This window comes from Pleurodeles waltl, chromosome 5 (genome assembly GCF_031143425.1).
Source record: "Pleurodeles waltl isolate 20211129_DDA chromosome 5, aPleWal1.hap1.20221129, whole genome shotgun sequence".
Lineage (NCBI taxonomy): Eukaryota > Metazoa > Chordata > Amphibia > Caudata > Salamandridae > Pleurodeles > Pleurodeles waltl.
The window spans coordinates 687,512,513-687,538,756 of NC_090444.1; the positions used below are offsets into that span (position 1 = coordinate 687,512,513).

General features: G+C 45.4%; 1 protein-coding gene across 2 annotated transcripts in view; it reads left to right on the top strand.

The window, feature by feature from the left end:
* The window catches only part of FYN (FYN proto-oncogene, Src family tyrosine kinase), a 473,812-nt gene that overhangs the window by 321,928 nt on the left and 125,640 nt on the right, over positions 1–26,244 (top strand). For both annotated transcript variants that reach the window (XM_069234594.1, XM_069234595.1), the window contains exon 5: positions 13,892–13,988. In XM_069234594.1, the coding sequence (XP_069090695.1) occupies positions 13,892–13,988 (97 nt within the window). The remainder of the gene's footprint in view (positions 1–13,891; positions 13,989–26,244) is intronic.

Consider the following 26,244-nt stretch of genomic DNA (forward strand, 5'->3'; position numbering starts at 1 on the left):
ATTGGATGAACCCTCACAGGGTACTGGTTGAAGAAGTAAGCAGTATGAGTGTTATAAAAAAAAAGAGGGCTGCAGAAAATCCCTGGCATGGGGATTAGAGGAATGATTACCTCAATTTGGAGTGGTAAACTATCATTTGGCATATCATTTGATAGAATAGGACCCATAATCCAAGGAAAGTTCTGCCAGTCTTCTGGCGAGGCGTGCGTCACAGCCAATAAACATAACCTGGGTCACTTTGGTCTCTGCTTGTTCTTCAAGAAGGATTACGTTACTAAATAGCTACCCCATGAATATCGTGATACAAAAATGTTGGGGGCAGAATATCAAGGGACAAAATATTGAAAGGTAAGCACATATAGGGAAGTATAGGTTTACTATTCCTAACTCCAAATCTATGTACATTGAAGATATATGTACAGCATAGGTACATATCTGTGGAGTTAGCTATACAAAAGCAACACTTATCTGTTGATATATATTTTTTTAATATTTTGTCCTCGATATTGTGTTCTATAAACATTCTGGGGTCAATATTCATGATGCACATCTTCAGCTAGCACAGAGTTGCAGAGAATGAAGAGGAGCCCAGACCTGTTGATTCATAAGTGCCAGTAAGTGGATGGCATGCTGCAGGTCAACACTGTTAATACTACCGATCATGATCAGTGAGATAGGGACAGGTGAAATGCTGATCTGTTGTCCAGGGCATTGGCCTTTCCCAGATATCATTGTCAGAAAGGTATTGCTTGTAGGTTTTCTAATAGGTGACTCCCAGTACACACAATATTTTTGTGGACCCCTAGGAGATTTGAGGACTGTCCTCTAAAGGACCTGAGGAACCCTATTATTGTCAGTGTCCATCCTGCACAACAGGTATTTGCACCAACTTCTTGTGTCCCTGGGACAAACTAGTACTATAGAAGAGCCGCAGATGCATGTGTCACCCCCACCTATACTACGGATGATGTGGCGCACATTCTGTCCTCCCCAACACCCAATGACAAAAACCACCCAGAATTTGAATAATAGGCTGAACCCTCTCAAGGTAGTAGTTACATGGAATGACCACATCATCTTCCTCACCTTCACTTTCCAACACTTCTATTCTTGATGGAAGTTTGTACAACCCCCATTCTCACCTATTAAATCTTCAGACAGCACCCTGGGCTGCTAAATGATACAAAGATATGCTTATATATACAACTTCATTCTGGGAGAAAAAACTTCCCAATGTTTCAGACTTGAACTTAGGCCCATTGTCACTGACAACTGATTTAGGTAACTCTTCTGGTTGGCACACGTCCTTCAAAAACATCATCACTTACATCCACTCTGTTCACAACTCAAATTTTTGTTAACTTGGAAATTAAATCCACCAATACAATAACAAACTTCAAATTTCCCTCTGTATTTTGGATCGTCCCCAAAATGTCAATTTCTAATGCTTCTCAAGGTGTATTAGGGCACCTCATTAGATATAATGGTTGTAACTTGAGATGTATCCACATTTTTACGCTCCATACTATTCCGAACTGACCGTTCAGTTTCTCTATCTATAACTAGACATCAGTACTGGTCTTTCACTCTCCACTTATATTTACAATGCAAAGAAAACCCTCATGACTAATCTATAAAATCCTGTCTCTCAATCCTAGCTAAGGCACTATTCTACCTTTTCTATGTTGGAACTATGATTCTTCAGTTAATTCACTTATGCTTTTCCAGTAACTGCTTTCCCAGTAACTTCTCAGTCCTTCTCCAAGGGATTTGTTTTATGGCATCCTTTCTTAATATACTTCCAGACATCAACTACTATGTCATTCTTGCTATAACACTCATTCATTTTTAGTACTCACATTGGTTCCATGTGCGTCCATTTCCAAACTAGCACAGAACATGCTCCTGTGTATTTGCCATACCCTCCTCATACATTAGAATGTTTTTTTCCTGGGACATATGGCACTGTTTAGTTATAATCCAGCAATCTCATTGAGATTCTGACAATATTAGGGGACGTTTCACTGGTAATCAAAACTTTAGTAAGTGGTAAATGGTCTTCATCAGGATAATTCCAGTCCCCACACAATTTGTTGGAAATGTTCTCATGTCTAGACACTCTACTTTATCTTTCAAGAACAGAATTCAATTTTTCTGCAGGTGAGAGGGAATGTGAAGTGAATGCAAGAGTAATTTCTTGCCCAGTCGGTTCAAGTTGTGAAAGAGCAGCATCAAGTCCACTGCCGTTAGCATCAGAAGTGATTCTGCTCCTTGCTTTGGGATCAAAACCTTGTAGCGGTGTGGCTTTGAAAATGCCCTCCTTGATTGCTTTGAATTCTTCTTGGAAGTTTATGGTCCCACTCTATTTTTGTTTGTTCTGTGGTAGTTGTTTAGTGATGAGTTTTACATGCTCCTGGAAGCAGCTGCACACCTTGACACCCAACAGAAACTGCCACACAGGTTAGAAAAGTGGTTACATAACACACAAAGGGAGAGGATAGGAAAACCTAGTTATGTCACAATATTAATCACCTATAGACAACTAGGTTTGACTTATGGGACTGGTCCTGTAGAAAATCAGATTCTTTTTTTAGTAGATGCCTCATCCACTTTGTATCATGGCATGCATCATCATTAGCGCCTATCCACACCCTGGTACGTTAGTACCATCATGGCAGACTCAACCAAAATTTTGAGTTCTTAGATAAATTGCTTCTGGATTTGGAGCAGGGATCCAGAGGAAAAAAGAAGAAGTAAAAATGTCTCAGGGTATACCCCTTGTAATTTTCTTTGTTGTTGCTAGACATGATTAAAAACCTGTTATGGGTGTCTAGGCAAACTTAATAACAGCAGTACTTTTCAAAACTGTCATATACATCCTATATTGTAACTCATCACCCCTGCCTAAGTGGGAAAAATGGGCCTCTTGCCAGCCCCACGTTTGATACCTGCTGTCACTGACTGGACAGACCATAAGTGAATTATCAGAGGTGCCTTTTCAACCCACTTGGCCTCTTATCACTTTTAGCCTGACCAATTTCCAGAGGATGCTCTTAAAATGGGTGCTATGCTACGTGGATTTCTTAGGAACAGGAACTCAAGAGAGTGATTGGACATGCATTTTATGAAATAGCTTGACAGTCTGGATATATAAAGAGGTAAGACTCTGAAGAAATGAAGGTCACAAGTCCCATAGGGTCTTGTAACAATTAATAAATAGATGGATGTTGTGACTCTTACAATCTTTTAACTGGAATAAGAAAATTCAGAAGGAATGGAATTTTGACTGTAGTAGCGGGCTAATCATGTACTCAGAACCCAACATGAGAACGGATGTTTATAATTGTTTGATTCCAAAGTGTGTTTAACCAAACCTATGTTTTTTTATTATTATTTGAATTCTGATATTAATTGGTCAAAATGGATAATGAACCAAAGATTAATGAACAATGAAATGTTCCTTATGTCATGCTATGTTTTGTTTACTGGGCTCAACTATAATTCTCCTGAAGAAGGAGATCTTTCCCAAAATGTGTCAAGATTTGTTTGGAAGCAGAATTACATTTTGAATATTGAATATACATGTAGTGAGAATGAACTGGATTCCAGTGCTGAGTCTTTGAAACAAACTTTTAACTCCATAACAAGTGTGTTCCTGAAATCAGGAAAGGTTACCCAGGGGAAATGCGTATAGTATTTATTTTATCTAATGTGGAATATGGCAACTTGGAACAGCACCATCATTTACCAACCATTTTTATCTTGAACCTGTGTGTGTGGGATGAGAACAGTGGATCTAGAGAAAGATTCTCATTTGGCATCTTTAGTCACAGTGATTAATTGTCAGAGCACCTGTGAAGAAAGCGAGGGACGAGAGAGCAGCATCCTTTGAAAGGAAAGGATTGCTGGATTCCAGGAAAACTAAGAAAAATGCAAAGTTTCAGTTGAAAATATGTATGTCCATTACTTGGAGATTGATAGGCTCATGACTGGCATACTAAAGTCTATGGAGGAGGAGATAGCAGAACTGGAAGGGCTGATAATTCCGAAACTTGGAAGGGCTGATAATTCCGAAACTTGGAAGGGCAAACACACTAACTCCAAAAAGAATACAGGGTGAAAATTGTGTGGACTTTCTGGGTAAACACTATCACAGGGTATATGTGATTAGGCAGAATAATAATGGGGCAAAGACCAGGAGTGTTCTTTTGTGGATATTATTAAGAGTTAGAGACCCTTAAAATATTTACTTAATAATTCCACAGTTGATGTTTTTATACTCAGAGGTTTAGCAAGCAGAAGGTGTTGCATACCTCAGGGGTTGCATTCATAGGACCACTATTGAAGTTGGGGCAGGATTCTTTTTAATACTACGAATGAAGTTGGGGTGGAGAATTCTTGGTCAAGGGTTTTTAGGACTTAGGAATGCATGTTCATTCTCATGCCCAGGAGATGAGCAAACATACATATGGTCGGACAGCTCTGAAGACATGGATGGGGTTTTGGGTTGCAATAGTGAAAACCCTAAAACATTGTATTTGTTTCAGGTTATGCTTTGGTTGAGCCCAGAGTTAGTGCTCCGTAATACTGCTGAACTTTTTTTTGGAATGCTTATCCCCAGTGCTTATCCCCAGTGCTAATGCTGCTGTGTGATAGAGGGATTTTGGCATTGCAATATTTACCCACAAACTGTGCCACAACACAACCCAGCACATAGTTCCATGTCTGAAAGGGGAGACCCATTTTACCCCAATCAGAATGGTCCAAAATGCAGTCTCAACTAAATATTGGTGAACATTTTGGTGACCAGATCTACACTTATTACAGTCTTTAGTTGTCTGTTTAGGTCATTCTCAAGATTTAGAGCAATCGGTGCATCTGGAGCAAAGACAAACAACATTTTTTCTGTGAAATGGGGCAACAGAGTTTTCAAAGGGATAGTAAATGCACTTTGGAAGCGTGAGTTGGCCCTTTAAGTGCTGTTTTAGAAGTAGAGGTGTAGACCTGGACAATCTGTGTTTTTTGGGGTTTGATCAGTTGGAATGTGAGCAAGTGACTGCTCAGGCGCTTATTTCTTATATGTAGCAGCTGTGGTTAGAGCACCCTGGTCAAATTTTCCAGAAAAGATGACCGAATGACTGCTCATGATACCAACAAGGGAATTGTGTGTTTGCAGGAAACTGATTTGCATATATGCATCACTTTCACCGTGTCCTCCGGGGCTAAGGAGAGGGAGTATCTCATGAGGTTTGTGAGGGGATTCGTTTGCAGGACAGAGGATGAAACATGGATCAGCCTTGCACAACGCCTGCTTTAAATCGATCCATTTTAAACGTTTGCAGCAAACGTATGTGATGCCAAAGATAATTTGTAAAATGAACTCCAGTCACGTTCCATAGATGTTATGAAAAGGTGGCTGGCGCATTTGGCACAGCATCTTCTGTTGAAGGTTTACCCCCTTATTGATAAAAGTAGAGGTTACTGGAGATCCTAGGGTAAGCTCTTCAGCTCATGTCAAAGATTTACCTACTGAGATGTTTTCTGACTCATGAAAGGGGTGGCACTAGAGAGAATGGAGAGGCACATTTCTCTGGGCCTGATGTGAGACAAATGATTCAAAATATAAAAAATCAGTGAGAACTCCCGATTTCCTTCAGAGGCATCTGGCTAAGCAGCCAAAGCTTAAAGCGGTATATGTAAGTGTAAAGCTGGAAAACTGAAAATGATTCGTTAGATCGTATAAGGGATTGATACGTAGACTCTATAAATCACACATCATGTGACTTCTCTGCACACCACATTTACCAATCCACAGTAACTTATTGTTCTGAAAATTGTACTGAAACGAGCAAAAGAGAGAGAGACTGTGTGTTCGCACGCATGTTATGTTGGTGTAGAGTACAGACCACTGGAATAATTACTTGTGTTACAGGGAACTAAGTCCCCTCATCCATTTCACGTTTTCATTGATTATAAATACTGTTTATGTTCCAAATAATTAGATTATGGAGAAAATGTTAAATTATGAAACATTTTCAAAATAAAAAGTGGCATCAAATTGGAATCTGTAATTATTAAAAACGTAAAAAGGGAATTGTTCAATGAGCAGATACAAATAACAAATATTATAGAGATTGTGCATGTAATGAAACTGTCTGACGGGGTGATCCAGTAAACCACCCAGCAGAAATAGCTCCATTGGGAGCAGGGTGCTGTCGAGCCCAGCGAGAGGCATCCTACTGTTGATCTGGGAACCCCTGTTAATCTGCCATATCCTGGAAACTCTCTGTTAGACCTGCCATTTCCCACTTGCCCTCCATCCTAAAAATTAAAGCAGAGAAAATACTGCTGCAAAATGCCCGGCTGGCAAGTGTTCCTTTTAGTGGAAGAGGTAGGACTCATTTTTAATGGAGCATGTCCTTTGCATACGGGTCTCAACCACCAGTGCAGTGACTGGCAGTATCCCCATCACGACATTCACTGGCTGTCACCTCTGGTCTACTGGAGAGGACTGTTTTGCACCTTCCTAAACATAATGAGGACCTATGTCTTCTTTTTTCATGCTGCACATTTCCAGAACAGTAAATAATCAATAAATGTATCGGCCGTGAGCCGCAACGTCCGGGGCCCGCGCTCCTTCAGAGGGGCTGGTCGGGCCTGCGGCGGCCCAGACCGGGGCTTCCTGTAGCGCCTTGCGCTCCCGGCCTGGACGCTTGCTGGGCCGGGCTCTGCAGAGGCGTGTTGACTGCTGGCACGCCCCCCCCCACCCCCCCCGTGGAAGCGCTGCACCAACTTGCGGCCGGGGGTCGAGGCGGCCGCTCATCGGCTGCCGGCGGTGGCAGCTGATACCCACCTGGTGCCTTACGGAGCAGCTCCCCCTGGAACGAGCAACATCCGGAACTCGTGCTCCGTCAGAGGGGCTGGTCGGACCTGCGGTGGACGCTTGCCGGGCCGGGCTCCGCGGAGACATGTCAACTGCTGGCGCCCCCCTCCCCCCAGGTGGAAGCGCTGCACCGGTTGCGCAGCCGGGGGTCGGGACGGCCGCTCATCGGCTGCTGGCGGCAGCACATGATCCCCGCTTGGTGTTTTCCGGAGCACCTCCCCCTAGAACGAGCTGCTCCTCTCGGGTGGTGGCCGCGAGGTGCTGGGGCCGACCCCGAGCATAGGAGGAGGCGGCGAGGCCCTGCCCCAGCTGAATGTTCATGGACAAAGGCCCGAGGAGGACAGCGAGATAGGCGCCAGTGACGCGCCGGTCGGTGAGATCCACAGGGGCCCCCTCCTTGTTTGCTTTGACAGGGTTCGGGGTTGAGGAGTGGAGATATAGTCTCGCCCACCCCCCCAATTCTTTATTACATCAGCGACCCGGCGGAGTCTGGGGAGTTCTGTGCCCCCACAGCTGGGTCCAGAATTGGGACCAGAGGTCGGCGCCTGGACCAGAGGCGGGGGGCCAGGGGACACTCGGCCCCCCAGGCACCACATCGCAAAACCTGGCGGACGGCGGAGAATCAGGGGACCCCCCTCCATACGCCCTGGGATCGGAAGTGGTCCAAAAGCGACTGGGGTGATTCCCCCCCTCCTCCTGTCCTTCTTGACGCGGTGGGTGACCCTGCCCCCTGGGGGCCCCGGAGTGCTGTGGAGGTGCGCTGGTCACCCGGACCTGGGGACTGGTGGTCGGCCGCTGCTTTGGTGGAGTCCATCACGGGGACACTCCCTGACTCGTTGGTCCGGCGAGGAAAACACCCCCTCCGGGTTGGACCGGACTGGGGACCCACTGGGACCGGGAGGTGGTGACCTGGAACACAATGTTTTTTATGGTCTTGGCGAGCGACCTGGCGCTCTGCCCCACAGCCGTGGGCTTGCGCCCTGACGCTACTGACTGGCGCACCGGCCCTGGGACCGACCTGGCCGCGGGGGCCCCTCTGAGTGACCCCTAGGGGCACACTGGACGTGGAGGGTCCTTGGAGGGATCGGACCCCGCCGCATGACCGGGTGACGCCACAGCGGCCTTGCTCAAGTCCTAAGTGAATCATGGGGAAGGACAGGGCCTCTAAACAACCGCAGCCGTCCCAACAGAAGATCGACCAATTTACTACACCGGCGGCCTTTCGGGCTGGAGATGGGCCCCCACCTGGCAGACCGAACCCAGAGGGAGTCAGTGCTATCCTTCAAGCAATCCGAACATCACAGCAGGCGGTTGAAACCAAAATTGGGGAGGTGATAGAAGACGTGGGCCTCCTCAGACAAGACCTTAGAAATGCAGTGGGCCGGATCACGGAAGTGGAAAGTCGCGTATCACAGACCGAAGACGACCTGGCGGACCTTAGGACCAAAGTAGCTCAACTGCAAACCCGGACTGGTGAACTGCATTGCCGGGCCGAAGATGCCGAAAATCGCTCCAGGCGCAACAACCTACGCTTTGTCGGTTTCCCGGAGGGAGCAGAGGATAACAAAGCCCCTGAGTTTCTGGAGGGCTGGATCAAGTCCTGGATGCCGGAACACACCCTCTCACCATGGTTTGCAATTGAACGGGCCCACAGGGCTCTGGCCCAGCGGCCCCCGCCGGGCGGGCCTAGGAGACCCATGATCGCACGTTTTCTCAACTTTAAGGACCGCAATATCATCCTCAGGGAGGCCAGACGCTCCCCCGACCTCCTCTGGGACAACCACAAAATGTTGATCTTTCCTGACTATACGCGGGAGGTCCAGGCCCGGCGTCGGTCATACGAACAAGTAAAACAAAAACTCAAACCGATGCAACTTTCCTACATGCTCCTCTTCCCCGCTCGCCTCAAAGTTATCCTGGCAGGCAAAGCGCACTTCTTTGAGTCACCTGAAGAGGCATGGGACTGGCTCACGGAAGAGGGAGCGGGGAGCCGACGGGGCTCCACTGGCCAGCCTGGGGGAGCCCCGGGAACTGGAGCTGGAGCCGCCCGACTGGATATACGGAGAGGTCGCAAAAGGACAAGGTCCAGACGCGGAAGGCGGAGGAGTGCCGACGCCCCGGCGGAGGATGACAAGAACAATGTACCGGACCTGGACTCCCGAGCGATTGGGGAGCGGGGGGATTCCCGGGGGGCCCCGGCTCCAGGGTAGGAGGGCGACCGCCTGAGCCAATCCCCTACACTTGATTAAGGTGGTTTCACGCACTCGGTTCCATCATATTAGGGGGGAACAACTACACTTGGCGCTGATCCGTGCGGATGGGAGCGGGGGCACACACACAACGCAACGCGATAAATTCCAGTAATATATAAAGTTTGGCTAATAGCAGCCGATTGCAACTGATCCGACTGAAAGGAGGGGTCCACCACTCCACTTAGGGACAGTCCATATGACTGTGACACCCCAGTTGGGTACTTGGGCGACAGATGCTTCCTGGGTAGAAGTATGGGGTGGGGGGAGGTTGGGAGGGGTAAATGTTTCTTTAAGGTTTAGTAAAGTTGTTTTGATAGGTTTCCTTTGTTGCACCAACTACATCGATCCTCTTCGCTTAAAACGTTCGCCTCTGGGCCCCCAGACAAGCTCCCGACATTCCACGATCTCATCACTATGCATACAGCTCACTCACTGACACAAGTTCTCTCATGGAATATAAACGTGCTATTAGACAAAATCAAGAGATCCGCGGTGTTCAGCACCCTGCGCAGGTCATTGGTCTTGTTGCAAGAAACTCATCTCCTCGGCACTAACTGTCCCATGCTGGCACGTGGGGGCTACGACAAGGTCTACCATGCAGGATTTTCAAGGGGCTCTAGAGGGGTGGCCATCCTTTTCCACCGCACGCTACCTAGGGTGGTCACAGCCACGCACTCAGACCCACAAGGTAGATTTGTGGTAGTAACTGGAACGCTACACGGCCTACCATTTAATGTAGTGAGTGCTTACGCCCCCCCCGCTTGGCTCGATGCCTTTTTACTTACGCTCTGTCGGGTTCTGACAGACCTCCCTCAAGGTACTACACTGATAGGTGGGGACTTCAACTCCGTCCTGGACCCCAGACTGGATGTCTCTGGGTCAATATCCACCACTCGGTCCGGGAGGGCGTCGAGTTTAAGCGGGTGGGCTGCCAGTCTGGGTCTGTGTGAGGTATGGAGGGCCTGGCACCCCAGGGCGCGACAGTACACGCATACATCAGCTGCCCACCAATCTCAGGCCAGATTTGACCTCGTGTTCATGCCTGCACTGGATGCCTCCAGGGTCACCAATGCGGAAATATTACCGCGGGGGGTCTCGGACCACTCTCCTGTGCGAATCCGACTCGGAGGTATCGACCCAACCCAGCGCCCGATGTGGCGCATGAACGCATGGCACCTACAAGAAGAGAAATATACCCTCGAGATTAGGGGTCATCTCACACAATACTTTGACCAAAACCTAGGGTCGTACAATCTCCGGGCACGATCTGGGCTGCATGTAAAGCTTCACTCAGAGGCCATGCCAAACACCTCGTCCTCATCAGGGAATGCGCCCACGATTCACAGGTGGAGAAACTTGAGGCCAAGGCATTACACCTTGAACGACTAGTTACCACAGCGCCTCAGCATCCGTCCTGAGACGCCTTACCATAGTCAGGGAAGAGATAAAGCAATTAGTACTGGAATCTGCGAAATACTCCTGGAGGGCGTCAATGGCGCATGTGTATGGCTGGGGGGACAAAAACGGTAAACTCCTGCACTGGCTGGCCTCGCGTCCACTAGCCGATAGAATTATCCCTGAAATTACGGACGAGATGGGCTCAATTGCGAAGACACCTGACGAAATCGCTAGGAGCTTCGCCTCCTACTATGCGCAATTATATGCGGAAAGCCCCCACCCCCTGGCTGAGACGGAATCCCCCCTCTTGGACGACATCATCCTCCCTAAAATCTCACAAACAACCAGAGAAAATCTAGACGAAGTCATAACGCTTGCTGAAATCACAGCAGCAATAGCCAGCTTGTCAACGGGCAAAACACCCGGCCCAGACGGCTTCCCATCAGAACTTTATAACAGGTGTGCGGATATTCTGAGCCCTCACCTGCTTAATATGTACGACGAAGCCGAGAAAAATGGCTGTTTCCCCTCCGGGACTGATCAAGCCACGATAGTGGTGATCCCGAAAACTCAACCTCCGTCTCATAACCGTTCGGCATACAGACCTATCCCTCTCTTGAACACTGAGATTAAGGTGCTATCCACCATACTCGCCGCCAGACTGAGGGCTGTTCTCCCATCACTGGTACACCCTGACCAGTGTGGATTTATGCCATCGCGTAGCACCAGACACTGCATTAGACGACTGCATGTCGCCCTGGCACACCGAGGGACCCTGACCCGATCTCCCTTGGCCCTTCTTCTGCTTGACGAGAAGGCCTTCGACACTGTGGACTGGTCCTATCTGGAACACGTCCTACGGAGCAACGGTATTGGGCCTAAATTCCGTGGTCTTGCAAAGCTACTATACTCCAACCCAACCGTGCGGGTCCAGGTAAATGGGGTAGCCTCTGAGCCATTTCCCATTCGCCGTGGAATTCGGCAGGGATGCCCGTTATCCCCGCTACTATTTGCATTAGCAATAGAACCACTAGCGAGATTGATAAGGGAAGACCCCCTGTTGGAAGGTTGGTCATGGCCCGCAGGCCCAGAAGACCGGGTCGCACTGTACGCAGACGACGTCCTCATTTACCTCTCTAACCCTGCAATGAGCGGTCCACGGGTCCTACAACTATTAGACCTTTTCTCACAGGCCTCTGGCCTGACCTTAAACCCGGGAAAATCCCTGTTGGTCCCCTTGCACTCCTCTAGAGACTGTGTCGACTGGCAACAAACTATCCTGATCCGCTGCAATAGCTTTAAATACCTAGGCGTACACATAGCTCTGTTAACTGAATTGGCATGGGAATTAAACATTACTCCGCTCATTAGGAAAGTAAGAGATTACCTCCAACGGTGGCAGAGTCTACCCCTCAATTTACTGGGCAGGATTGCGCTTTATAAAATGATACTTCCCAGGTTCCTATACCAACTACAGAACTTCCCATACCTAGTCCCCCGAAAGTGGTTTAAAGAGGTGGAATCAGCAGCGCGCCAATTCCTGTGGCACGGCTCTCGCCCTAAACTGTCCCTCGCTACATGTCGGAGAGATATCTATGACGGAGGGTTGGGAATGTCTAATATCTACTTCTATTATTTGGCAACACACTTACTAGTAATTAATGACTGGATGGTTGGGGGCTGGTCGGACCCGGCGTATAGGCTGGAACTCCAAACAACGGGCTACAAACTGATTTTTAATGCACTGTATGGGGACCCAATTCCACGGAATACCCCAGAAGTGACTAAAATGACTCTCACAGGGTGGCGGGCAGCTTAAAAGGTGCCGGGCTGGTGGGGCCGCCTCACCCAACAGACTCCTCTCTGGCGGGGGAGGTGGTTGGCAGAGGTCTCCACACTGGAGGGATTCCAGAAATGGGACACCATTGGAATCTCCACCCTGGGGGACATCTGGGAAGGGTCACACATATGATCATTTTGGGAGCTCCAAGAAATCTATTCACTAAACAACACCCAATTTCATAAATACTTACAACTTAGGCACGCCCTACTCACACACGTGCGACTACGGGACGATGTCCCAGGGCACAGCCCACTGGAAGCGAGGGTCCTGATGGGAAGCCTGGGAAAAGGAGGAATCTCTCAGTTGTACCGCTCCATTCTCACCAACACCTCTCCACCCCTCGGGGGACTCCGTTTAAAGTGGGAGGGCTGGGTTGGCCCTATAGATGAAGCAGACTGGAGAGAAGCATTGATGGCCCCCCGATCTCTGGCCATCTCCTCCCGATTCCAAATGCTACAAACCCTCTACCTACACGCAGCATACCCCCCCCCCCAAAAGACTCTTTAAAGCAGGCCTCCGGTCCACACCCGACTGCCCCCGATGTTCCAACCCAGAGGCCGATTTTTTCCATATGGTCTGGACCTGTCCAGTCATAGAGACGTACTGGAAGGCAATTATAGGGGAGGTCTCAGAAGTCCTACAATCCGAAGTGGAGATATCTCCTACATGGCTCCTGTTGGGGGCCATGGGGGAGATGGGTCTGACTAGGGCGAACCGAACTTTCCTGGGAGTGGCGTGCTTGGTGATGAAGAGAGACATTATGGCAGATTGGAAGGCCGAAACAGCACCGGCCCTGGCCAAGTGGAGGAGAGGGGTGGATTGGTGCGCACAATGCGAAAAACCTATATATGAAGCAAGGGGATGCCCAGACAAGCATCACAGAGTATGGGGGAAATGGGAAAACACATTAGATAGCTTGCCTGTGTATGCCCGTGAGACGAAACACACCGGCCCCAGATCTGACGCTTCTGTGGCGAGGGAGCTTGTAACTAAGATGCATACTCACATTATGTTATTCATTGTATCACTGTGATCTATGGACTCAAAATTGGATGAATACACGCACTCAGAGTATGGGGGGCATGTGGGGACCGGGGGGTCAGACGTTAAACTTTGATTTCATGGTGCCATTTTATTTGTATTTGTGTTTGCATCTCCTTTTTTCTTTTTGTTTACCTTGTTAAAAATTAATAAAAGCTCTTTATTAAAAAAAAAAAATCAATAAATTTACTTTTTGCAAGTGAGCCACATTTTAAATCTTGAGATCCACAGTTACTGAGCTACCATGAGGAATTATTAATATAAAATGACTAATTTATGAGATTTACGATGAAATTATGAGTAGTTAGGACTACAGAAATAACTTGTTAATCTAATGCGTTCTGTGTATCCATCGAAATTGTTGTCTTTGGATATCTTTCAAAGGTTAACTAGCGAAAAGATTTGCAAGATGATCACTCTTGTAAATGTGGCAATATGTTTTTTTCACTGCTGCCCTTTTCCTCTTCTTCCCAGGGGTAACCCTTTTTGTTGCACTTTACGATTATGAAGCAAGAACAGAGGATGACCTAAATTTCCAGAAAGGAGAAAAATTTCAGATTCTCAATAGCTCGTAAGTGTGGAAAAGCATGCATGTTGTTTTTTTCCTGGTTTATTTGCCAGGGAGTACATAGTTGTTTACATACTAAAATAAATTTGTAATGGAAACCAAAATCTAACTTTGAAAAGATTGGTGAATGTTTTGTGTTTAAGAATAGTAGGTCTGGTTCCTGTGTCTTGACAGTGGCTCTCTTGTGGAGGTAGGTAATGTTTCCATTGCCCTGGCAGGCAGAATGTGGAAGAAGTTAATTTCTTTGCACTACAAGATGGTTGCAGTTATTATCTTTGTCCAATTATGTCTTAGGCAACATTTTTCTGCAAAATCCTACTTTTTTAATTATAATTCTCTTACAATAAAAGATGCTTTTCGGTTTTTTATACCCTGAAAATTGTATACCTGGGACTTTCTTTTTTGCAGCAAAACGTTTTTCATGAAATTCAGAATCATCGTTATTTACAATTTGTTGAAGGTTCCAAAAGCTAAGTCCTGAATCTTTCCCACCCTTTCTTTTGGTTAGTTCTTATAAAGAGGAAATAGCTCCTCTTAAGAAAAAGACAAACCTTGGCACTTCAGGAGATTAGATCGTGATGAGTGGCCTCAAAAAGTTGCTCATTGTCATCCCCACTAGCTAACGTGGATGAATAATATGTTCCGTAGCATGAGATCTATTGGAGAACAGCCAGAAATAGATGATTCAATTCTCTATGGCTTGATGCAGATCCTCTTTGTTAGAAGTTCTTCCTGAAGCATGGATGTAATTTACTCATAAAAGGTGCATTGAGTGCCTGCCTGGCGATCCACACTGGAATGAAAGACCGTTGTGACACTGGATAACTTAAAAGAAAATCAAGTTTAGGATGAATCTAGTGCCAGGTCGACTAGGAAACAAAAGTAGTCCTGGCAAAAATGTTCACAGCAGACTCAGCTTGCACCACATGACCCTGATGCTTTTGGGGTGGCGCTTGGGGGTTCTCGCCCTAAGACAACGAGTGCCAGTGGTGCATTTTACATATCATTTGCCAAACACATTGACTAAACAATTAGTGGTGGTACTGGCAGTTCCAAGGGGAGCTAACAGATTATACAGAAAACGTCGTAGTCTGACAGCGGGCTAAGGGCAGTTTCTCAAATGCAAGGAATAAATTAAATACTTAAGTTGTGTGCATTCAAAACACTGTGTGCACAGCAGATGATATATAGTTGTGTCAGAGAAGGAGCAATGGTGAGCATTTATGCATGACAGGAACTAATATGGCTCGCAAAATGCACGGCTCTACTGATCTGCAATGCTAATCCAGTGCTGAGCCTCTCACAACACATCTCTACACTGATTTACACCACAAGTGCCTGCCTGTAACTGACACATCCACAGATCTCCCCAGTGCTCTTCCATTTTGTCTTGCAGGTGTGCAGATATCCCAGTATTTGGGGCGTCATTTTAACTTTTACGGGAAACCCACCAGTCCATCCTGTCAGGAGATAGGTGCATAATTTATAGAGATCCCTGCTTGCCTGGTGGGGATCTACTTGCTCACAGGGAATCCGCTGGTACAGGAGATACATTTTATGCACAGATGAATGCCTATTGGGGACTATATTTGTTTGGCTGGCTTACATTCATTGTCATTCTTAAACAACCTTTCAAACCATGAGTTAGTTTGAGAAACCTGACAGTTCCCATGACACTAAATGAGGTGAGGGAGCCACTAATGCAGCGAGGTGGAGGCTCCGGCAATATTTAGTGGAGCTCCCACATCTCTAGACTCTAATGAAGCTATTCGACATTAGCAGAACTCTTGCAATTGATTTGTATGATGACCAGCAGCAGGCACAGCTATGCCAATGCTGAATACACTGAGCTCTCATTGTGCACTCCTGGACCACCTTGCCTCATAAACTAAGATATCAGCAATGGGGCACGCAGAGCTCTAACAATGAACCTATTATGATTTTCATCCCTGAAACAGTATTGAATAGTCCTGAAAAAACACCTCAACTTTTGGTCATAGTATGAACTTGTATCTCATTACTGAGATTTCAGCAGACCTCTCACAAAGTACTTCAATCCTGACTTTCATCGTGCGCATCTGCAGACCTCTCACGGTGTGCCTCCACCCTGGTATCGAGACATCCACTTTGTTATTATATCATGTATTTTTCCCTGCATCATGCGCTAGTATAACACTTGTGAGACATGCACAGAGCTCTAATAATGTGCCAGTTTCTTGATTTGCGGATGACTCTGATATCACCCAAGATCTGTTTTCCCCTAGAGGTGACAAAGTCTCATCTCTGTGAGATGCAGAAGGTGGCCTTAACGTGCTGGCTGCAAGATGTACTTGTGGCCTGGGGACACAAGTTCCAATCCTATTATATCTCAATGGCTTAGTTTGCTACAGAAATGTCAACGTTCCCTATAGATAAACATGGGTCATTGTTTCTGTTTACTCATGAATGCATGGCAGAACATATTCTAGTCGGTCTTGATGCAGCACAAATTGTCCAGCGTTGTACCTTCACAAATTGCAATCACGTTGTCAAAGAGATATAGCAAATTACCAAGCCTATTAAACATTGAACAATTCAATTGCACTTTGTAAAATAATCACGGTGTGGCACTCGTGAAACTTAGGTGAAAAGACGAATTTCAGAGACATTGCATTTTATGCGATCCCCAGTTCTTTAGAAGGTTCCTGCTCAGAGCTGGAAATAGGCAGAATGCAGATCACAGGTCTGAATCCCTATTCGGTCATCTCCCTGGTTGGCTGAAAGCCCTGCAGATGGTGCTGAAGCTCACCTCCTCAAAGGTTACTGGCAGTGTTTAATTCGTGCTTGTTGTTTCCGGTTCAGAGCACCGGCACTTATTTTTGAGGGCCGACGCTTATTTTTCTGCCTCAAGCATTTACTGCGAGAAGAAGTCACGGATGGGAAGGACGGAGGAAGAGAAAAACGAAAAAGCGTCACAATGGGAGAAATCAGAAATCCACATGAGTCAGCTGATGGGTTCAGGGAGTGGGTGTTAATGAATTATAGAGGCCCGAGATGGCTTCAGGATTACGCTGCCTCAGTATTCCGTGTTCGTACATTTAATTGCAGCAGCCGCGTGTTTAAGAGGAGGGCTTTGGGCACCAGCACGTTTTTATTTACAAATTAAGCACTGGTTGCTGGCACATTGTTGCTGCCGAGGCTGAGGGCCTAGGTTTGCCTCTCTGATGGGCGAGAAAGTAGCAAGCAATCAGTTTAGCTGGTCTCTGCCTTCTCATGCCGGACTCCATATAGCCTTGCAGATTTGGGCATTTATCCATGACTCTTAGATTTTCAGTGGAAACCTAGATTTGGGCCTTGTTCCAAAGTCACAGAAAGTCAGGGGAGATTAAACAGTTGAAATACAGTCTCCTGTACTCTCATGACTCCCAAGCCTGTGGCTCTTTCGCTAAAGGCGGGGCTAGCAAAGCGAGAGTGCCTGCTTTTAATGCGCATGTGCAACCAGGCAAGGTAAAAGCCACTGCACAATGTACCTCGAAACAGAATAAAAAAATGTAATTGCAGTGGGATGTGTCAAGTGTACACACAAGCTGCCCATAAGGGAGTTTGCCTAGTAACAAAAAGAGACAGTGTATTGATGACTAGAGCCCAAAACTGGGCTGTTAAATAACTGTCAAACAACGTTATGTTAGCCCTGGGCTAGCCTATTTTGGAGTATACTGATGCCTATCTGCAAAACTAGCAAAGCGATTGGACAAAAAAATACACATTTTACCCTACATGGAAACAAAACAATTCTGAAATGTAAGAATTTTGTATTTGTAAGCAGTTTTAAGATCCGTATCCTACAGGGTCCGTCATCTCAACTGACAGTCCCACATGGCTCACATGCTTGGAAATTAAGCAGAAGTCCTTTGATCCTTTCAAGATGTGCTGTGTTGTGCAATTTAGCCTGTTTCTGTTAATTGAATGTGTCAATCTGCACATCCACGCAGTTTCTATTTCTGTGTATTTCTGCACATTTTCGCGGATGAGTTATTAGCATACTAGCATAGAACACATGAATTGTGCCAAATTAGATCTCTACAGTACACTAAATATTAGTCAGATATATTGTAATCTAATATTTCAAAATACAGTGATTCATGCAGTCTGCTTAAGGATTTTATTACATTGTCAGCGCTATAGAAAAACAGTATTTCCCATGGTTGCTTGGGTGGTATTCTCTTCACAAAGAACTTCCACCCCCTACTTATGTTACACTTCATACAGTGCCTCGTCAGTGGGCTACATCCTAGAAAGTGTAGAGCCCTCCCTCCTCCTGGTCTTCCACACCTTTCATTGGCCAATTCGGCACCAACTAACAAATAATGGTGGTTGTAGGTGGGATCCATCAGCCACATCAACACTTACAAACCTGTTCCTACTATTGAAGCTCCGCTGTTGCAGTCATGGGCTGCAGACTATTACAAATCTATCTTGCTTATGAACAAGCCCTTGTTTAGCTGACCTGTAGTTGATATTTTGTTTGCTAGACATTGTCTAATAAACACATTTTCAAAAAATGAAATAAAGAATCTTAAAACATCTCAGAAACAATACAACTTTAAATAAAGATAGACCCCACTGAGCATAAAAAGAGTCCTAAGCCAATATCAACATCTAAAAATCTCAAATGAAATAGCAATTCAATTTCAGACATATGATTAAGCGCTCCACATATGGTCACTGCTGGCTTAAAAAAAGAATAAATATATGAAATAGAAAATACTGACAGAATGGGACCTGCCACTCAGAGTACTTTGCTGTAAATGCAAGGTACGTCTTATTCTCATTCTGTTTTGTCTTCTGTTTACACTGAGAAGGAAACAGCCCCGATTGTTGATAATGATCCTTACTTAGATGTCTTCGTAGTCACAATTTTTGGATTGCTAATTTGTATGCAGTGTAGCCAAGGCAACATGGATGCCTCCGAGGAGGGCCTTAAGCATTTTAACACAGGTTCGAGTAATAGTTGAATCACTAGCATATGATTAAGTTAATCCTGTCTATGCACATTTGAGAGCCACATTAAATTGAGTTTGTAGAGCGTTACTCAAACGGCCTCCTTCCTCTGTAGATCAGGGCTAGTCCAGTTTGAAAAGCCAGGTTTTTAACATATTTCTTTAGGGAGATGGCTAAGTTATGTTCCGAAAGGTAAGGGTTAGAGAATTCCATTATTTGGCAGCCAAGTGGAAAAAAGAGCACCCCCCCACCTCCAGATTGGTTGCACTTAAATAATGGTATTACAACCCGGTTGGCTTTGACAGAGCGTAGAGAATGGATGGGACAGGACAGAAGGTATTTATGTCTCAGTTAGATAGGCCTATAGTTGTTGAGATCCAGATACACAAAGCAGAGGGCTTTGAAAACAGATTTTTTGTTGATACCAAGCCAAAGAGACCGACACACGGGAGGCAAATCCAAAAAAGACGGTACGCTGCATTTTGAACAAGCTGTAAGTAGAAAGAAAGAAAGATCGGAACACAAAATAAAGGGAACTTCTGATGTCAAGTATGGAAATATCTAAGGATGGAACCTCTGTTTTATGTGTGACTAGAGAAAGAGGAGGAACAACCTTCCTTAGCATCCTAAGTAACATGTGCAGGAACCTCACTGACCTGGGTGAAGAAAGACACATTATATTCAAATGGAAAAGCTAGATTTTATGCCGAGGTTACAGGGACAGGGTTGGTCCAAGATCAGTAGGACACAGAAGTGATGACCAAATGCAAGAGTGCCTCCTAAAAATGAGGACTCAGTACATTTGCTTTTCATCCATTTAGCCTCCAATGTTGTACAGGTTCAGAAGCTACCTTGAATAAAAGGGGAATTATCAGTTATGGATACGATATTTTGAGTATCATCTCCATGAGCCATTATTTCAAAACTAAAATATCGTATCAAAGTCACCACGGAATATCAAGCAAGTAGAGCTGAGTGAATATTAAACAAGTAGGGAATGAGTGAGAAGCCCTGAGAAACACTGCAGCTAATATACGGAAGAGTGAGAGGATGGAATCGAAACAGACTGAGTCCTATTAGACAGAAAACAGCACAGTCAACTGAGTGCTTGATTACAAACACTGAAATACTGTTATTGAAAAGATGAGGGATAAGGGCAGTATGCAAGACTATGTCGAAGGCCGAGTAGCACTAGTAAGCAGAGCAGCCCAGGTCCAGGATCAATCTGAGATCACTGAATACAGCCAATACAGCTGTTTCCATACTGTGCTGTGTGTGGAAGCCTGAGTGTGGCGATGCAAAGCACTGGGTTCCAGTTAGCTATATAGCTGCTTGTTGGCCTCTTTCTCTAGTAGTTTTATAAGAAGTATTAAAGAAAGAGGGCGATAGTTGCTAAGAAATGTTTGAATCTGCCATAGATTTCTTGGGAAGCGTTACAAGCAGAGATCGCTTCCATCTAGTTGGTACAGTAGCAGTCCTGAGGGACAGGCTGCACAAGTCTGATAAGAATGGGGAGATAGATATCATTTGAAATTTGGAAGCTCTGTGACACCAATTGAGGGTCTAGAAACATCCTCCATCACCCTTGACTTTTCCCATTAATAAGCCAATAATCACCAATGTAATGGGATCCTTAATAACATTTCTCTAAGACACTCGTCAGTTTCCTAGTCTGAAAAAGGTTTGTTGATCCTCCGGTTCTGGACTGTGGCATGGCACTGCAGATGAAATATACAACTTCCAATATTTTCACTGTAAGATGATATAGGCATGAGAACGTAATTGAGCTGTGACATCTGAGAGGTTGTTTTATAAATTTGCTGGGTCCTGTTCCCTACTTTATTCTTTTTTGCTCTTCTAATAGTAAGGAGCTTCAGAGCAGGAGGTAGGTGAAGTGATCGGAAGCTACTAGGTCCACGACATGGGTGAGTAGAAACACAAGTTTATTGCTCAGCGCGACCTAGCGTCCAGCCGCTCCGGAGAGGCTAGGTTCAACTGCCAACTCCAGAACGTTTAAACACTTACGTTCTCACGAACGCACTAAGAACACATACATAACATTATCCTCTTGTCTTCACATTAAGTAATTAATAAAAGATGCTAAAACAACAATATTGTAATTAAGAAAAGGAATAACACAAAAAAACAGTTGTTACTTCATTATATAGTCATTCAAGTAATTAGGACACTTGCGAGTCCTCATCGGTTGTTCACGAACAGCAACTTTTGTTTGGAAATTCTCTCTCTCTTGAGCTGCACTGGTACTTTGTGACTCACACTCTCCAGCTTCAGAAACATTACCATGACTTACACCAGAAGTAGACGCTCTCTCCCCACCCCAGAAGAAAGAGCTCAAACAATCATCCTCCACCTGACTTAAAGCACACTCTCCACCCCTCTGATACAAGGCCACATTCCTCACATTCCACTTCTCTCTTCCATTAATCTCAACATGAAATCTTCCAACCTTCTTCACACAAAATGGGCCTCTAAATTTAGAAACACCCCCCCTTACTCTACCAGACTTGACCTTGACCCAATCTCCTACTTTCAATCCATGCTTGTGCTGAGAGGGTACACAAGTCTTGCTTCCACCAGATGCAACCCACTCTAGCAGCCAAGAAGGAATCAATTTCGACCCCACCGACCGTCCCCTTATCACTCGAAAAGGAGAGTCACCAGTGGCACTATGAATCGTTCCACGATAGGCTCGTACAACATTCATTATCATTTTCCGCACACAACAATGATTAGCGAGAGCTAGTTGTATTGCCCCCTTAATTAATCTGTTGATTCTTTCAACAATTCCATTACCCTGTGGATAATATAGGGATGTCCTGGTATGACGCACTCCACAATTCTTAAAAAATAAACACATCTCATTCGAAGTTAACTGCGTGCCATTGTCTGTGATAAGCCCCGTGGGGATACCTTCCTCCATAAAAATATCCTCCAAAACTTTTATGGTTGTGGTAGTGGTAACATCACGTACAAACCTAACCACTAACCACCTTGAGTGTACGTCTACCACCACTACCGCAAAACACATTTGAAACGGAAGTTCTAATAGTGGACCAATAAAATCCAAACAAATCGTGTGCCAAGGTTTTCCTGGATCTTCAATATGTCCTTCCATTCTGCCCACCCCAACCTTCAACCTCTTTTCACTCTCCTTACACAACCTACACTGCTCCACCCAACGCTTAACTTGACCATCTAAGCCTGGCCACCAAAAAAACTCCTTCAACCTCCTACTTGTCATTCCCTGACCCAAATGACCCTCGTGGGCCAGAGAAAATAATTTAAACCTCAATCCAATAGGTGGAACAAAACGCTCTCCACGCATCTACACACTCTCCCCACAACACGACAATTCATCCAACACATCCAAAAATGGCCTCACAGACAGCGGAAGAGCACTCTCCCTTCTAACCCCTAAAGAGACAAGTTTGAAAACACATTTCAGACAATCATCCGCAGCCATCTCACGCTTCCATTCTTCCAATGTAAACGTACCTAAACCCCAAACTACCACATCCCCAATAGAGGCCACCGCATCATCAGTATCACAACACTTTAACGATTGAGAATCGACCTTCTCCCAATCAAGGGACATCCTAGACAGGCAATCAGCCTGGACATTTTTCCAACCTTGGACATACTCCACACGATATAAATACTCTTGTAGCCTTGCGGAAAGTCTGGCCAACCTCGCTGACCCCTTCCCCGCACCACCAGCAGACAGTATCCTTAACAGTGGTTTGTGGTCACACCTCAGAGTAAACTCCATTCCCCATAAATACGTTCTAAAGTACTCTGTACCCCAGACAGCCGCCAAGGCCTCTCGTTCAATAACAGAATAGTTACGTTCTGTCTGAGTCAAAGTTCGAGACGCAAACGCCACAGTTTTTTCACACTTCCAATGCACTTGTGACAACACCGCTCCGAAACCTGTACCACTCGCATCAACAGTCAAGATAGAGCGCCTATTAATATCAAAAGCTGTTAGGATACCCGCTCCACAAATTTCTTCCTTGATCCTGTTAAAACAAACCATCTGCTCATCAGACCAACAAAACTTACTCCCTTTCCTCAACAATTTCCGAAGATCCTCAGTTTTACTTGCAAACTTCTCCACAAATTTGGAGTAGTATTCTACAAGTCCCAAGAAGGACCTCAACTGTTCTTTATCAGTCGGAGCTGGAGCCAACTTAATAGCCTCTAATAAACTTTTCTTTGGCTTGATACTCCCTTTAGAAATAGAGTACCCTAAGTAATCTATTTCTTCTACCAGAAAGATACACTTCTCTTTATTCAAACTCAAGCCCGTTTCATCAATAACCTTGAAAACTTTTCTGAGTGTGATATTGTGTTCATTAACTGTTTCACCCATCACTAGTACGTCATCCTGAAAAAATAATACACCTTTAACATCCCCAAACATTATGGCCATCATACGTTGAAACACACTTGCCGCAGATGCCAAACGAAAAGGCATACGGGTGAATTGAAAGGTACCCTCTGAAGTGACAAATGCCGTAATGTGTTTGGATTCAGGATGAAGCCTAATCTGGTGATAGGCACTTCTCAAATCCAATTTTGAGAAAAACCTACCATCTTTGACCGATGTTAACAGCTCATTAATATTCGGCAAAGGATAGACATCCACCACAATATTTTGGTTAACAGACCTCAAGTCCACACACAATCTCACTTTACCGTCTGACTTTCGTGTAATGACAACGGGTGAAATCCATGGAGAAACTTCTACAGGTTCAATAATACCTTCAGCCAACATGTTGCTTATCACTTTCTTGACTTCATCCCTAACCACAAATGGTATCCTGCGAGCCCTGTGCTGACTTGGGTGAGCATCATCCTTCAACAAAATTTTATGTACATAACCCTTTAAACATCCCAACTCTTTCTTAAACACATTCCCAGCTCCCTTCAAAATGTCATCCACTTGTATATCATCTACTAACAAAACCTGGTTGGATGCCCTGGGACTGATGACAATGTTGAGATCAAATTGATGCATCCAACCTAGAATGGGTGGACCTTCAACTGCCACATATATTTTCCCAACAATTTTCCTATCCTTAAATTGAATTTCTTTAAACATATACCCAAGCAGTTGAATTTCCACACCTTGATACCCACCCGGGGATATATCTTTTGGTAACAATTTCTCCTTCGACCACCAACATTTAAATAAGCTCTCAGGGATTATGGTGTACAAAGAACCAGAATCCACCATGAGATTCACTTGGACCTCCCCGATGGAGAATAGAGCAGACGGTCTAGTGCACCTGCGGTCACTCCCACTCACACACGGAATCTTTCCATCCTCAATTGCTAATATCCTGTCCTCACAAACTGATTCACAGCAGTCCTCCACAATATTTATGGTCGGTTTCGACTCCTTAACACATCGATTCCCTTCTCTACACACACGAGCATAATGCCCCCTGCGACCACATTTGCAACAGTCCTTATTGATAGCAAAACATTTCTTGGAATCCCCCAAATGTAAAGTACTGCCACACCGAAAACACTCCTTTCCCTTGCTTTTGATACCCCCCCCTTTCTTTGGTAGAGTTCCAAGTTCCTGTTGAGCTCCAGTAGACTCGCTTGATAAAACCATGACCTCTCCAATTTTTTCTTTCTTCTCTAATTCTTTTATACAACGCCTCGATTCTTCCATAACTTTTGCCAAGTCAATTGCTTCTTGCAACGTAGGATCCTTTGCCGCCCATAACCTCTCCTGAATCTTTCTATCACGGCATTGAACGATGAGTTGATCACGTATTAGTTCATCAGTCATAGTACCAAACCTACATTTGACTGATAATTCCCTCAACCTGGACACAAAATCGTCAATAGACTCATGAAAATCCTGGGGTTGAGTATAAAATTTATATCTGGCTAGTACTAGATTGGTTTCCTTAGCAAACCTATTCTCCAGCCGCTTAATAGCCTCCTTAAAAACGTCATCCATAGGCTGTCCATTTGGCCCCATGGCAGAAGGAAGGTATTTAAAGATTCTTTGACCCTCGCACCCCAAAGTACTTAAAAGAATAGCCTTTTTCCTTAGAGAAGAAAAACCTTGTCCATCCAACGCTACAATATAATTCTCCAACATTTCTATCCAATCTTCCCAAGGCAGAGTTGGAACACCTGGAAGTGGAAGAAATAACGGTGGTGGAGAAATATTGGCCTGGGTAGCCATAGATCCTGTAAAACAAAAAAAAGGTGTTCCAATAAGACCCACAAAATGCACTATTATAAAGTCACTTCCTTTGCAGTGCAAGCTCCTTTCCTCCAGTTCGTGTTCCTGAACGTCTCAAAGGATATTCCCTTTTTTTTTTTACACAAAGTATCAATAAACAACTAATGTTCCTTAGTAGGCACTCGTATGCCGGCCTGCAGCCGCTGAGGAGTGAAGAGCGTCTCAGGTTGCCTCGGAGACGTTAACACTCTGGCCCTCTGCCGGCCGATGTGTAAAGCGCTCCTGGTCGCCTAGGAAACGCTGATGCTGACGTGCAGGAAACGCCGTAGGAGCAACGTAACCAGCCCGCTCCACGGTATACAAAAGGAGTCCTTTTTTTGTTAATAATAATCACTCGCCAGGTGAAAGGAGCACCGCCACCGAAAGCAGGAACAAACGGCCAAATCAGCATCCAAAATGACCCGGAGCCGCCACTGGAATCCAAAAGGACAGCAGAAATACGATCCAGGGTCCAGGGCTGACCTAGGTCGCGCCAAACCCTCGTCGCCAAACTGAAGTGATCGGAAGCTACTAGGTCCACGACATGGGTGAGTAGAAACACAAGTTTATTGCTCAGCGTGACCTAGCGTCCAGCCGCTCCGGAGAGGCTAGGTTCAACTGCTAACTCCAGAACGTTTAAACACTTACGTTCTCACGAACGCACTAAGAACACATACATAACAGTAGGCAAGGCAGTGTGCCACGTCACACCATCATTACTTCAGGTTCAGGACTCAAACATTGAGAGCGTTGTGTTGCTCACCCTTGAGCTAGCCAATGAAAAGTCTTCCTAGAGTGTTTCAGACTGGTTGTGTATGTTGTTCAGCATTAGTCACCCTTGCAGGGGTACACCCAGCACTATAGAGGCTGCCAGTGAGATTTCCTGTGGGTGAGGCAATTACATAATTCTGTGGATTCTGTAGGACTTCTTGAACACCCTACATAAAACATTAAGAAGACAAAACACAAATGAGTATCTGTACAGGCTTTCTCTTGTTTGGGGTCTCC